At 40.4% G+C, this 16,569-nt stretch overlaps 1 protein-coding gene across 1 annotated transcript; it reads left to right on the forward strand.

The window, feature by feature from the left end:
* Positions 1-9,659: 9,659 nt before the first annotated feature.
* LOC127301275 (wall-associated receptor kinase 2) lies at positions 9,660-12,944 on the forward strand. Its single transcript, XM_051331494.2, has 3 exons — positions 9,660-10,641; positions 10,722-10,889; positions 11,543-12,944. The coding sequence occupies exons 1-3, from the start codon at positions 9,726-9,728 to the stop codon at positions 12,571-12,573; spliced, it is 2,115 nt and encodes a 704-aa protein (XP_051187454.1). The 5' UTR covers positions 9,660-9,725; the 3' UTR covers positions 12,574-12,944.
* Positions 12,945-16,569: the final 3,625 nt, after the last annotated feature.

Below are 16,569 nucleotides of genomic sequence, written 5' to 3' on the forward strand. Positions count from 1 at the left end.
TAGAACCTTCTAGAACCTTCCATAAATGCACCGGATCATTTTCAAACTTATAAAATGACTTCCTATATATGAATCTTATTCTCCGGACCATTCCGGAACTCCTCTTGATGTCCTGGATCCCATCCGAGACTCCGAACAAAAATTCGAACTCCATTCCATATTCCATATCTACTTAAACGACATCAAACCTTAAGTGTGTCACCCTACGGTTCGTGAACAATGCAGACATGGTTGAGACTTCTCTCCGACCAATAACCAATAGCGGGATCTGGAGATCCATAATGGCTCCCACATATTCAATGATAACTTAGTGATCGATTGAACCATTTACATACGATACCAATTCCCTTTGTCACGTGATATTTTACTTGTCCGAGGTTTGATCATTCGTATCTCTATACCTTGTTCAACCTAATCTCCTGAAAAGTACTCTTTACTCGTACCGTGGTATGTGGTCTCTTATGAACCATTCATATGCTTGCAAGCTAAATAGACGACATTCCACTGAGAGGGCCCAGAGTATATCTATCCGTCATCGGGATGGACAAATCCCACTGTTGATCCATATGCCTCAACTCATACTTTCCGGATACTTAATCCCACCTTTATAACCACCCATTTACGCAGTGGCGTTTGATGTAATCAAAGTACCCTTCCGGTATAAGTGATTTACATGATCTCATGGTCGAAGGACTAGGTAATTATGTATCGAAATCTTATAGCAAATAACTTAATGGCGTGATCTTATGCTACGCTTAAATGGGTGTGTCCATTACATCATTCACATAATGACATAACCTTGTTATTAATAACATCCAATGTTCATGATCATGAAACTATGATCATCTATTAATCAACAAGCTAGTTATACAAGAGGCTTACTAGGGACTCCTTGTTGTTTACATAACACACATGTATCAATGTTTCGGTTAATACAATTATAGCATGGTATATAAACATTTATCATAAACACAAAGATATATAATAACCATTTATTATTGCCTCTTGGGCATATCTCCAACAGTCTCCCACTTGCACTAGAGTCAATAATCTAGTTTACATTTGTAAAGATATAACACATTGGCCTTCCGGTGCTTTATCATGTTTTGCTCACGGGAGAGTTTTTAGTCAACGGATCTGACACGCTCAGAAACGTATGTATTTTGCAATTCATTTGCGTCTTAACGCATCACTCATTTTCCAAATGATTCGGCTTTAAATATGTTTGGTCTTCTGGTGGAACCTTAATTCCGCGGTCTGAAATATGTCACTAATATTGTCACACACAATATAGCTTCAAAGTTCTGGCACTATCGGAACTACACCAAGTTCTCAAAGAACTTCTTGATTTAACATCCTCAGTCATTGTCAAAATAATGACATACTCTGCCTTCGTTTGTAGAATCCGTCACAACATTTAGAACTCATCTAAATCTAGCATAGACAACTTCTAGCTCATTGTGCTACCTTTTAAACAACACTTAGCCTAATTTGAGATTGAAATTTATTTCTATATGTGACCAAACTAATATCGGTGCAACACATTACAGCGATTTGTTTGTCATTACCCCATACAAAATTATATATATATCCTTGGTTCTTCTAAAGTACTCAAGGATATTCCTACTGTTGTCCAATACTCATGACATGAATCATTCTGGTATATGCTCCTAACTCTTTAGAGAACATGACATCTGATTATGTACATATTATTCGTGATCTAAAATCACTCATGTGGTTTTCCTCATTAAGTGTCAAATACACTCAAGTCTTGTTGAACCTTCACATGAAAAGAATACCTTCTTAATTTTATATTGAACTACTTCAATATTCATTCTATGTACTTTTAACTTAAACTTATTATGTGCTTCAATCTATCTTCATAGATCTTGACACTAAATATGTTTCAGTTCATATACTTTCATTGAAGTTAATTCTCAATGAAACCTTGTTAATCAATTATATAATTACATTATTTATAATCAACGATATGCCATCTACATAAAGTATTACAAATATGTCTTAGCGCTCCCACTTAATTTCTTGCAAATACAAGCATGTTCATCGTCTCTGATGAAATCAAAAACTCTTTGACTATTTCATCCGATGATGATTCCGACTCCGCGATACTTACTTCATCCAATTGAAGTTTGTATACCTATCTAGTATTCCACGGACCAGCAAAACTCTTGGTTGTATCTTGTATACACTTTTAATACACACTTCTGTTAAGTTATGTATTTTGCCATCCTACTAGCATATCTCATAAAATAAATATGTAGCGTTTACTAGAATAATCCACATAGACTATAAGGATTGCTACGAAATATTTAATCTTATCGTAGTCAACTCTTTGAACTTTGTCGTAAACAATTTTTCGACAAATCGAGCTTATTCAAGGATATTCCATCCAAGTCCATCGATTTTATAGATCCATTTACTTTCAAAAATAATTTATCTATTTTGGATTTCATGGCGTATAGCCATTTTAACGGAGTCAGGACCCATCATAACTTCTTTGTTTGTAGTTGATTTATTATTGTTCAAAATCAATCCTTTGTCCACAAATCATTTATTTGATCACAAAGTAAACCATACCTACAAGGTTCAATATATACTTCGATCTCCATGGCTAAAACACTTTGTAGTCATGGGAGCCATGATTGTCGTGGCCGCTTCCGGAACCATTTTCGATGTTGCGCTACTCTGATCATTATACTCAGGTTCATAAACCTTATCAAGTTCTATTGTCCTCCCACTCAAATACTTCTCTAGAAACAATTTCTTGGAAATAAGAAACATTGACAAACACTTTTGTCTTTGTCTCCATAGTGGAAAGAATTCCCAATCAAATCTTTGGGATAACCAACAAAGACATTCATCCGATTTTGGTTATAAACTCTTAGACCAAAATTTAAAGAAAGGACTATTATGGTTTATACCCATGCCATAACTCGTATGGTGTCATTTCAACGGATCATGATGATGCTCTATTCAGTGTAAAAGCGGTAGTCACTAAGCATAATCCACAAAATATAATGGCATCATTTTATTTTTATCTCATCATTAACCCAGCAAGGTTTGGATACATTTCTCGGATACTATATCATCACTATGATACTCCATAAAAATGTGAGTTGTAGAACAATTTCATAACTCTCTTAGATGTTCGCTAAAAACTCGTAATTCAAATATTTACACCATGATCCAATCATAGATATTTGACTTTTCTATTACGATGATTTCCACTTCATGCTAAATTTTATTTGAATCCATTCAAATGTTTTAAACTTCTTCCTTATCGAATATATCCATATTTATATACTCAATTCATTGTTGGAAGTTTTCATGAAGTAGAAGAATCTCCCGCACACAACTATGTCCAGTGAACCACATACATCATCATGTATGTTTCCACTAAGTTAGTTGCCCGTTCAACTCTTGGCCTATGAGCGGTATTTTAGTCATTCTATTTTAGGAAAGATTTGCAAGCGCCAAATGATTCAAAAATCAAATGACTCCAAAATCCATTTGCATGGAGTTCCTTCATGCGTTCCTTTCTAACATGACCTAAATGGCGGTTCCACAAATAAGTGGAATTCAAATAATTTGCCTTATGGCATTTTAGCCTCAGTGTTATGTATGTGTATTTCACCATTAAGATTTATAATATCTTATCCATCGTACATGGAGTAATGTCATAATTTGAACAACTCATTGTTTTCATTTTGACAAGAGCAAAATAACAATTATTAAGTTCTATATTATAAATTCTAAGGGCTAGGTAGAATGCCAACGACAAACATAATAACACTTTATTATGTTCCAGACGTGCATTATTACCATATTCCTTATCAGTCACTTAGGCCATCGTATTCTCGTATTGCGTTTGTACTGTATGACATCTCATACCAACCAATCTGGTACAAATACCCAAGAATTTCTTTATGTCACCAAATAAGGAATACATCCATAACATGTATATCATTTATATACACCTGAGCTAGACTTTCTAGTCTTTTCTTTCTTTCTGCCAAAATATCTTTTGTAGTTTCTCTTTTAGCTTTTCCCATTCTCAGAAAACACTTCACCTTCAATAACTTCTAGGTCCATTGGTCAAATACCAATAACTTTGAGGTTTTTACTTTGAAGTTTGATCATCATATGACAAGTGTTCTAGATTTCACTATTAGTAACTTTGTAATATGATGAACAATTTCACTCATAATTTTATCCATTATATCATGACGATTTTCCGAGACCATGTCTGTACATGCTCGGCTCGTAAAGTTTAACCTCAGTATTCGTATGTGCAAATCTGGCTTGCACCCGTTGTAAGCACACGTAGAATCTAACACCCGATCATCATGTGATGCTTCGAAACGACGAGTCTTAGCAACGGTGCATACTAAGAACGATCACTTCATGGATATACGAATATCGTTAGTGCTCCAATAGTTGGAGGATTGGCACGTCTGGCGTCTTCAACCTTCATACATTCCCATAAAAATTATGAGTTTATGTAGTCTCACCAAATTATATTCTAACATCTTGCAACAAGGTCTTAGATATCACATATATCTCATACCTCGCTTATTTCTGAAAACCAAATTTTCATCTCCTTACTTTTCAAACAGATTTGAACTTCAAGTTTCACGGAGAAAAGATGACTTTAGGTACTAATTGAAACCATAGCTCTTTGAATCAACAATGTGAGGTTTACTAAAAGTTTGCAACAGGATTTAATCATTTCTTGATTCTTTAACAATACGATACCAGTCCGTAAAGTTTCTTGTCAGATTTAACAGTATTTTTATCTCAATTATAAGACTAGCGCATGGTAGAAAATGGATGCCAATTCTACAAATTAATTCAAAATACTACTTAGACTATGTTTATGATAATTAGTTCATGTTTTAATGTAATTACTAATTAACTCCCACTTAATACAACATCCCTCATAGTTGTTAAGTGGTACACTATCCAAATCCACTACACCAAAACCGATCATCACGTGAGATGATGTAGCTTCAATGGTGAACATCAACATGTTGATCATATCATCCATATGACTCGTGTTCAACCTTTCGTTTTTCGTTGTCCCGAGGCCATGTATGTACATGCTAGGCTCGTCAAGGAAACCCAAGTATTCCGCGTGTGCAACATGGCTTACACCCGTTGTATGTAATCGTTGAGTCTGCCACATCCGATCATCACGAGATGCTACGAAACGACGAACTATAACAACGGTGCATACGAGGGGAGAACACTTTATTATCTTGATATTAATGTGAGGGATCATCTTATAATGCTACCGTCGCGATCTAAGCAAAATAAGATGCATAAAAGGATTAACATCACATGCAATTCATATGTGATATGATATGGCCCTTTAGTCTTTCCGCCTTTGATCTTCATCTCCAAAGCACGGACATGATCTCCATCATCAACGGGCATGATCTCCATCATCATCGGCGTAGCGTCAAAGTCCATGGCGCCGTCTTCATGGTTGTTCACCTCATGTAGCAACTATTACAACTACTTTGAAATACTACTCAACATGAAATTTTAAAGACAACCATAAGGCTCCTACCGGTTGCCACAATACAATAATGATCATCTCATACATATTCATCATCACATCATGGCCATATCACATCACCAAACCCTGCAAAAACAAGTTAGACGTCTCTAATTTGGTTTGCATATTTTACGTGGTTTAGGGTTTTCGAGTAAGATCTAATCTACCTACGAACATGAACCACAACGGTGATACTAATTTTGTCAATAGAAAGAGTAAATTGAATCTTCACTATAGTAGGAGAGACAGACACCCGCAAAGCCACTTATGCAATACAAGTTGCATGTCGAGCGTGGAGCAAATCTCATGAACGCGGTCATGTAAAGTTAGCCCGAGCCGCTTCATCCCACTATGCCACAAATATGCAAAGTACTCAAACTAAAGACAACAAAGCATCAACGCCCACAAACAATTGTGTTCTACTCGTGCAACCAATCTATGCATAGACACGGCTCTGATACCACTGATGGGATTCGTAGCATAGAAAACAAAAAATTTCCTACCGCGAGAACGCAATCCAAGCCAAGATGCAATCTAGAAGACGGTAGCAACGAGGGGATGAACGAGACTAACCCTTGAAGATTTCCAAAGCCTACGAGATTAGATCTCGTTGTTGCAGAAGATGATCACTTGCCGCTTTCAAAAGCGCGTAGAAGATCTTGACAGTGCCACAATCGGGCAGCACCTCCGTACTCGGTCACACGTTCGGTGTTGATGACGACGTCCTTCTCCCCGTTCCAGCGGGCAGCGGAAGTAGTAGATCCTCCTCGGAATCCCGGCAGCACGACGGCGTGGTGGCGGTGTCGATGGAGAACTCCGGCAGGGCTTCGCCTATGCGCTGCGGGAGTAGTATGTGGAGGAGGGGCGCTAGGGTTTGGGGAGAGGGAGGCTTGGGCGCCGGCCACTAAGGGGGGCGGCCAAGGTTGGAGGCTAGAGTGGCCGACCCCCTCCCCTTGCTCCTCATTATATAGGTGGAACCCCCAAGAGTTGTAGTCCAAGTCTTCGAATAAGACCCCAACACAAACTTGGCATAAGGTGGGAAACCTACCCAAGGTGGGACTCCTACTCAAGGTGGGAGTCCCACCCCTTCCTCGAGGGGGGTGGCCGGCCACCATGGGTGGAGTCCACCTGGGACTCCTCCCCCTTAGGGCTGGCCGGCCATGCTAGTGGAGTCCCTCTGGGACTCCACCTTCCATAGTGATTTCTTCCGGACTTTTCTAGAACCTTCTAGAACCTTCCATAAATGCACCGGATCATTTTCAAACTTATAAAATGACTTCCTATATATGTATCTTATTCTCCTGACCATTCCGGAACTCCTCTTGATGTCCTGGATCCCATCCGAGACTCCGAACAAAACTTCGAACTCCATTCCATATTCCATATCTACTTAAACGACATCAAACCTTAAGTGTGTCACCCTACGGTTCGTGAACAATGCAGACATGGTTGAGAATTCTCTCCGACCAATAACCAATAGCGGGATCTGGAGATCCATAATGGCTCCCACATATTCAACGATAACTTAGTGATCGATTGAACCATTTACATACGATACCAATTTCCTTTGTCACGTGATATTTTACTTGTCCGAGGTTTGATCATTGGTATCTCTATACCTTGTTCAACCTCATCTCCTGACAAGTACTCTTTACTCGTACCGTGGTATGTGGTCTCTTATGAACCATTCATATGCTTGCAAGCTAAATAGATGACATTCCACCGAGAGGGCCCAGAGTATATCTATCCGTCATCGGGATGGACAAATCCCACTGTTGATCCATATGCCTCAACTCATACTTTCCGGATATTTAATCCCACCTTTATAACCATCCATTTACGCAGTGGCGTTTGATGTAAGCAAAGTACCCTTCCAGTATAAGTGATTTACATGATCTCATGGTCGAAGGACTAGGTAATTATGTATCGAAAGCTTATAGCAAATAACTTAATGGCGTGATCTTATGCTACGCTTAAATGGGTGTGTCCATTACATCATTCACATAATGACATAACCTTGTTATAATAACATTCAATGTTCATGATCATGAAACTATGATCATCTATTAATCAACAAGCTAATTATACAAGAGGCTTACTAGGGACTCCTTGTTGTTTACATAACACACATGTATCAATGTTTCGGTTAATACAATTATAACATGGTATATAAACATTTATCATAAACACAAAGATATATAATAACCATTTATTATTGCCTCTTGGGCATATCTCCAACAGATTTAACGAGGAAAACCCCTGCAACACAGAGGGGAAAAAAGCACGGGTGCCAGCCAGCAAAACTTCACTATATCTGGGAGTGTTTACAAACGTTGGTGGTTATCTTATAATCCGATTAACCCTATGCGGCGACTTACAAGAAATATATATAGGCGGTGGCATCGATCCGTACCGCGGGGGTCCCCCCCGCACCCCCCTTCGGCCCATGCCTACCGGCCACGAGCCTCGCTTCGCTCGTCAGAAGTTAGCCTCCCTTTAGTGTATGAATTTGGATCATAATATAGCAAACTCCACTTTAAGACAAATCGACTTGTAGCATGAAACAAACTCCTGACACAAAACAAAGAAAAACACTTGCTGGTGCCAACAACCACTTGGGCTAAACAGTTATACCAACTAAGCTCGAGCAATGCTTAAACTTGGCAACATGAAATGGCTTTGTCATCATATCATCAGGATTATCATGAGTACTTATCTTGCATACCTTCAGTTTACCTTATGCAACAATGTCGCGACCATAATGGTACTTGAGATCAATGTGCTTTGTTCTCCCATTGAACATTCGATCTTTATTAAGGTATACGAAACTTTGACTGTTACAAAACAAGTTAATGCAAAAAATCATCTTCAAAAAGCTCAGCATACAAACCTTTCAACCAAACAGACTATTTGCAAGCTTCAACAATAGCCATATATTATGCTTCAGTTGTAGATTGGACAACAACAGGTTGTAACATTGCCTTCCAACTTACAGCACATCCACCAACAGTGAACACATAACCCGTGAGGGACCTTCTCTTATCCAAGTCGGCAACACAATATGAATCCATATAGCCTGCGAGTCCCTCACCGGTCTTTTCAAACTTCAAGCAAGCTTTGAATGTACCACGAAGGTACCTGAAAATCCACTGAATAGCTTTCCAATGTTCTTTATCAGGATTAGCCATGTATCGGCCAAACTCATAGCATATGAAAAATCATGGAGAAAATAAACCATGGCATACTACCGGCGATGGGCCTCGCTCCGCACGTCAGAAATTAGCCCCCCTTTAGTATATGAATTTGGATCACAATATAACACCGAATATAGACATATTACCATAAACTATGTCATGGATATGACCACGATCTTGGTCATTTGGCTTAAAAGCCATTAATCTCCATGCACGATAGCTTATTTTGTGAGTGTTTTTTTTAAATTGTTATATCCCAAGTTTGGTATTTTCTTGTAAACTAGTAGAGATATTAAGACTCCATGTGGATGCACATCAATATTTTAAAAAAGCTCTTCCCTCTCATTCATATTTTTGGCTACTTGTGTACATGCAAATGAATTTTCGGAATTTTAATTACTTTCAAGAAACTAAAATAAATGCATTTGAAGGTGCAAAAGTTGCTACAAAGATACTGTAAAAAAATCATAAATGCTTGGAACTATCCATTAACTATGATCTACTTTGTGTGAAAATTTGAAAAGCACCATTTTGCCTGAATTTTCCATACCTGCTTCACAAAAAACAACATTTTAGCACGTTGAAAATGGGAAAATAGACTCATTTGGACAATATTGTTTTTTTTTTCAAATGCGGGTTAGGATTATATTGGGACACATATAGATCCCCATTAGCAGTTTATTAAGGATTGGTCAGGAAAATCAAGAAGACGCCAACGAAGTAGTACTTCGATCGAACGCATGTGTAAGTGCGCTGTTGCTTGCCACAACTTATGCAAGTAGGAAAGTCGTACATATTAAAAAAAGGAAGGGAGGTGTTGCCCATTCCAGCTAAAGAGCCGCAAACTAGTCTATATGAACAAGCTTGCGCCGTTCAGCAAACATATCAAGCTGAGTTAGCTCGATGGTCTAATAAACAGCAGATCGAGCAGTGATTGTGTTAGTACTAGGATGGCCATGCGTCAATCAATGTGGGCGGCACTCTTGCTGCCTGTGCTGGTTCTCGCCGATAGCCTGGCTCTCCAGCCGCCCGCGACAGGCTGCCAGACGAGCTGCGGCGGCGTGGACGTCCCCTTCCCGTTCGGCATCGGCCCCGGCTGCTTCCTGCCGGGCTTCCAGATCGAGTGCATCAACGGTAGCACGCCGATGCTCCCGGACGATAGCTACGAAATCAAGGTCCTGAACCTGAGCGTGATGCCGCGACCGGAAGCCCGGGTGATGCTGCACATCGCGTTCCAGTGCTACGACACCACCGACGGGTCCGCCAAGGACGGCGCATCTTTTAGAAGCGCCGTGATCAAGTCCGCGTACCGCATCTCCGACATGAGGAACGAGCTCGTCGTCCTCGGCTGCACCACCTTCGGTTTCACCAGCAGCGGGCCGTGGGGGCGCCGCGATTCCAGCTTCGCCAGCGGGTGCTTGGCCTACTGCGACAACGACGGGAGCGCCATGGACGGCTCTTGCGTGGGCATCGGCTGCTGCCGCGTCGAAATCCCGCCGGGGCTCACCGACAACACCGTATTCTTTTTGAATGATAGTGCCAGCACTTGGTCGCACCAGGGCCTGGGCTTCAGCCCCTGCGATTACGGATTCATGGTGGAGAAGAACACCTACGACTTCCGGGTGTCCGACCTCAATATGGACGGGAGCTCCACCACCAAGCCGCTGGTGCTCGACTGGGCGATCCGCAGCAGCAACGTCAGCTCCTCCGTCGACAACATGACCTGCACCGAGGTGAAAGGCACGCCGGAGTACGCCTGCCTCAGCGACAACAGCCAGTGCCTCAACTCCACCAATGGCCCCGGCTACATCTGCAATTGTACCCAGGGCTACTGGGGCAACCCATACCTTATCGGCGGATGCAAAGGTAACGAACCCTCCCTTTCAATTCGTTTCTCTAAGTAGTGCAGACTCATTGTTGATCCTTTTCCGTCCATGACGACGCAGATATCAATGAATGTCATGATCCGAAGCAGTACCCTTGCCACGGTGTATGCCACAACACCGTTGGTTCATACGATTGCAAATGCCCTTTTGGACAACAGAGCAAACATAACAATGCAAAGGACAATGATTGCACCTCAAAATTCCCTCTTGCAGCAAGGCTTTCCCTCGGTAAACATACATGCTCAAATTTTACATTTCCATATACCCGGTGTAGTATTCTATGTAGCATGTGTGATTGATCTCTCGAAGATATATAGTCATCAAAACATATATTGCAACTCGTGCAAACCATTTTCCTTGTAGAACTATGGCTTTTGCACAGACAGAATCTTGACTTGTTTTGCTTTGAGGATCAACAAAATAGTTTTAAGTTTCAGAAAATAGAGATACACTTTTATAATTAAGATATGATTATTATATTCCTCCAAAATTAATAGGTTCATCTTCAACAATTTGTTTGCGAAATTAAGAATGATGATGTTTCTGTAGGAGTAACAACCAAAATAATAAGAATGATTTATGTATTGATATCAGAGTTGATGAGGCACATATATGATACCTCGTCAATAGCCTTTTACGATTTTTTATTTTCTTTTTCGAGAATAGAGTTTACATCAATGAAATGTTCTAACTTTTTTATATAGTGATATTTTCTTTATTGGTATTCAGTACCCACATAAATATTCCTTGCATAAAATATTCTACACTGAATAGTACACCACGATGTGGGTAGAAATACAGTTAGCCTGTATTAGGTAAAATAAATGAACCAAAGTTCCATTAGTTGTGAGTAATCGATTTACATGATCGGTTAATTGCAGGCATCAGTCTAGGACTATTCGTACTTATTGTCGCTCTGCTTCTAGCTTTCATTATGCTCCAAAAGAGAAGATTGGATGACCTTTTTGAAAAGAATGGAGGTGAGATGCTTAAAAATGTGAAAGGTCTCACAATTTTCACAAAAGATGGACTAAGCAAAATCACAAACGATAATGAAGAGTTTATTGGAAAAGGTAACTTTGGCAATGTTTACAAAGGAACTCTTCCTGACAAAACCGTGGTAGCAGTCAAGGCCTCTATCAAGGTAGATGAAGCTACAAAGGAGGAATTTGTTCAAGAAGTTGAGATCCAGACACATATGATCCACAAGAACATCCTTAAGCTTATTGGTTGCTGCCTGGAGGTGGACGTTCCAATGTTGGTCTATGAGTTCGCAGCAAATGGTAGCCTCCAAGAAGTCCTACATGATAAAAAGAATCAAGTACTCTCCTTAGACTCACGTTTGGACATTGCAATTGGCTCTGCAGAAGGGTTAAAATATATGCATAGTTATGCAACTCAATCCATAAGACATGGTGATGTCAAGCCAGACAACATACTTCTTGATGAAAATTTGACACCAAAAATCTCGGATTTTGGGTTGTCCAAACTACTGAAAGAGGAATATGTCGCGAAGGTTGTGGTTGGGTGCATGGGCTATATAGACCCGGTATTCATGAAAACTGGCCTTTTGACACAGAAGAGTGATGTGTACAGTTTTGGAGCAGTTTTGCTGGAGCTCATTACAGGGAAGAGAAATGTGTATGATGAGAAACGCAGTCTAATTATTGAGTACCGCAAAGTTTATGAAAACGAAAATCGTGGGACAGCCATGTTCGACATTGACATTGCAACCGAAGAAAATATCTCAACCCTTGAACAAATTGGCAAGCTAGCAATAGATTGTCTAAAGGAAGACATAGAAGATCGGCCAGATATGACAGAGGTTGCCGAACAACTTGTGATGATAAGGAGAAACAAGAAGTCCAGAGACAATACGAATCCTGACAATTGGGAACATTACCAGATATAATGCTCCTAGCAACACAGAGGTCAATGGAACTACTAGTGCCAATATTACAGTGAAATCAACTACCAACAACATGGACATCCTTCCTAGTCCATAGGCTAGTAAATGTTCTATCCAGCAGGCCAAGCATAAGAAGTTGTATCTTACTATTGCATATCCAAGTTTTACCATAAACTGCAAACATGCACTAAATTATTGTAGTGTGAGATTGATACCTCTTGTGGGTAATCAACCCAGATATGCAGTGTGCCACACTCTGTATGGTATATGGATATTTTTCAAAGCTGTACAGGAGGTTTACCCACTTCTTAAGTTAGTTATTTTGTTTTTCGTCAAAATAACTAGTATAATACAGGAGGTGCTAGAGGATAGCGCAAAAGAAAAACAAAAAAATTCTAGCACTAAATTATACAAAAATTTCCAACCAAAGCTTCATGCCAAAATATCTCTTTGTGTTGACCATGTGAAGGAGAAGTGCCATCTCAATCTTTAAAGTGCTTCGAGCCATGTAAATACTAGGAGGCACGTCCTTGAAAATAAAGTCATTCCTATTTGTCCGTATTTCCCCAAAAACAAGCGCAATGATAACCAAAGAGAAAGGCTGCCCAATAGCTTTCTTGAGACTATTAATATAATCTAGTACTGGAACATTATTCCTAGAAATATCTAGTGGCTTCCAAGCAGGAAAAATATAATCTCAACACAAGGTGGCAAAAGGGCATGTGAAAAAGATATTTTTTTTCGAGAACCCGCAGGAGATCTGCGCGTCATTTCATTAAGCAAATAAGAGAAGAATTGTTGTTACAATCCTGCCTTTTGGCATGAAAGGGCAACCACCACACGGACACCCTAGTGGCGCCGGAGACCTCTCAAGTTATCCCTCCACCTCTCCCACGTCTACAAGAGATCCACATGTCCCACTCCGCAATGATCAAGGCTAAAACCCTAGGCGCTGTGGTATGTCCTCAAAGACCCGAGCATTCCTCTCTAGCCAGATGAACCGAAGGGTGGGCATGATGGCGGAGTTTGCAACCTTGGAGGCGGAGTTAGGCAAGTGCTGCACCATCGTCTGCCACCAGGAGGTGAGGGTCGAGTCCGCCACGGGTGGCAGGATGCCAATCCTCGCATGCTGAAGCACGCCTGTCCAGATAGCAATGGTGAAGGGGCATTGCAGGGAGAGGTGGTCTAGGGTTTCGTTCGCTGCGGAGCAGAGAGGACAAAGCGTGTGGGATGGCAGCCCTTTTCGCAACCGGCGGTCTGCAGTCCAGCAGCGGCCTCTGAGAGCGAGCCAGGCATGGAAGCATTACTTGAACGGGGCGAAGGAGTGCCACAACTGTGCTGCTCCCGGCAGCACCGTGGAGCTGTTGAAGAAAGCACGGTAAGCGGAACGGGTGGAGAACTGCCCGTTTGCCGTCCACTTCCAGGTGAAGAAGATATGATTCCTTGACTTCATATGAGCACCATTACACATCTCACACGAGTAGTCGGGAATGATTTTTTTTTCTATAACAGCTGCCTATTGTTCAGTCTATCATGCAGGAGAAGCCATAAGAAAACTTGGTGTTTAGACTAACATATGGATTTCCAAATTCATTTTAAAGTTGACAAATAATGGTGCCCCGTACTCTGCTGATATGCCTTGGACACTTTGAAAATCACATCACTTCCAAAAAAACAAGACATTGATCAGGACTAGTATAGACCTGAACCTCATTAAGAAGCTCTTGTATTTGAAGAAAATCACCTAGAGCTTCAGTGGAAAGAGACAGATGGAACTGACCCTGGAGGGAGCCTATAGCTTGAACAACACCCATAGAGACATCTTGTGAAGCTCCAAGACCGGTACCATGATGATTTTAGTGTTCCGCTAAAATTCGCACTATATTGACTTGGAGACACCCACCAACCATCTCGGGCACGTCGAAATATACACACAAGGTCGGTGGAATCGGTCACCAATAGCTAAATTAAAGTTTATAATAGATCCCACAAGAAGTATATATTAGAACCACGACTCCAACGAGTCAAGAATAGAAATATATAATACAAAGATCCAAGTCACAAATAACGAATTAAGCGTCCGAAAGAAAAGAGTACAAATTTGACTAAAAGTGCTAAAGATAATCAGTGGCGTCCATAATTCTACCTAGACCGATCAGGAAGGGTTAGCTTGCTAGCGTTGCCGATCCCATACTTGTAAAAATTCAAGCCAACGTTTGCCAACAAAGGAGGGAGAAGACAAAAGCATGAGAAAACAGAGGAGGGAAAATATGTGGCCAGTTAACAACTACTCCCACAACCCAGCATGCGGCAATGGAGCTAGCGGCCAGAGAGTTTCGTTCTCCTTGCCGCCCAACACCGCAAAGTGGCATCACGGGCCGCGTGGGCCGCTCATGCCCGCGGCGCTCTCTCATGGACCCGTCTAAACACGTGCCGATGGCTCAACGAGCTTTACACGCCAATCCTAGCCGCCTATGTACACAATGCAATGGGAGGGAACTTGGGGCCTGTGGCGCGGCATGCTTCCCCATGTTGGCGCAACTTATGTAAAAGTAAGATATATAGCTGCTAACACAAGAAAACATATAAATACAAAAGAACTAGTAATCAAATATCAAAATTCCTACTATATGGTTATAACAAAGAAGAAATTAATTAACAAAAATATCTTGTATTTTCAAATTAGTTATATTATTTTGAGAATGTTCTAAAACCGAGCTTATGCTCGAATACGTTCTTGATCTCCTCTTTCTAATTCATATCTTCTCGAACATCTTGTGGCAGAGAATTGTTTAGAGTAATCTTGTCCAACATAAACCTGCGTTTGATATACTCGAGTATAAATATTTCACATGAGACTTCAAAATTTGCCTAAGTGAATAAAGTGTACTAATTAGAAATTGCATGTATAAGTATCCTACACAAACCGTTGCTATTAGTTACATGTGTGTGTATCCTTCATAAACCCTTGCTATTATTTTCATTAGAATTCATCTACTAGCCACACTTTGCAAAAGAAGAGAGGGAATCTCGAAGAAATTACCAGGGAAATCCAATTTGGCTCATAGATGTAGATGCACCTATTGCAAAAAAAACATATTTTAAAATTTCTAAGATTCCAAAAAAAAATTCGGGGTGTACTTCCCCACATTCTATGCCTGGACATAAAGTGTCGCGAAAAATATTATTTTCCCATGGCCTGTGCAAAAAAGACAATTTCTGGTGCCCAAAAGAGTTTTCTACGAGACATTTATTTGCCTTTTTTACATAGGCCACACACAAAAAAATTCATGCAGAACTTTTATGAGGTAACATAGGATGTTCCGATGCACAATTAGGAATTTTATTCAAATTTTTTAACATTTTGAAATGAATTTAAAATTTACTTTTCTTAATAGGTTTAATAGGTGTATCTACTCCCTCCTACCTATTTTATGTTGCGCATAATTTTTTGTGCAAGTCAATATATATGAACTTTGACCAAGAATATAGATAATAATACAAAGATCTAGTACTATGACAAATGCATATAATAATATGAAAATATATTTCATGAAAATTCTAAATTTTTTGTTGTTGTATATATTTATAATTTTCTCAATATAGATGATAAAATTTTACGAAGTTTAACTTTGACTAAACCTTATATGCAGTCTATTTTGGGCAGGAGGGAGTACGCCTACGAGCCAAAACGCGAGTCTTAAAGAGTTGAAATTTGATCCTACGCCGATTCTTGATTTGTTGAGGGCGGGGCTGCCGACGCGCTGAGCCGCTGACTAACACGGTATGCGGCGAAGACAGTGGGCGGTGAACGGTAATGCACCTATTGCCGAGGCGGTGAACTGGCGCGCTTGCTGAGTCGCCGTGAGCCCTTGCGGAAGCTGCGGAGGAAGTTCTGAATTTGGTTCCGCTTAGACTGGCGCCTGTGCGTGCGGTGCGAGCTGAGCAGGAGGTTTTGATCGATAGAATCCACTAATCCAGCCTGGATGTATGTGCATG

The sequence above is a fragment of the Lolium perenne genome, chromosome 5 (genome assembly GCF_019359855.2).
Source record: "Lolium perenne isolate Kyuss_39 chromosome 5, Kyuss_2.0, whole genome shotgun sequence".
Classification (NCBI taxonomy): Eukaryota; Viridiplantae; Streptophyta; class Magnoliopsida; order Poales; family Poaceae; genus Lolium; species Lolium perenne.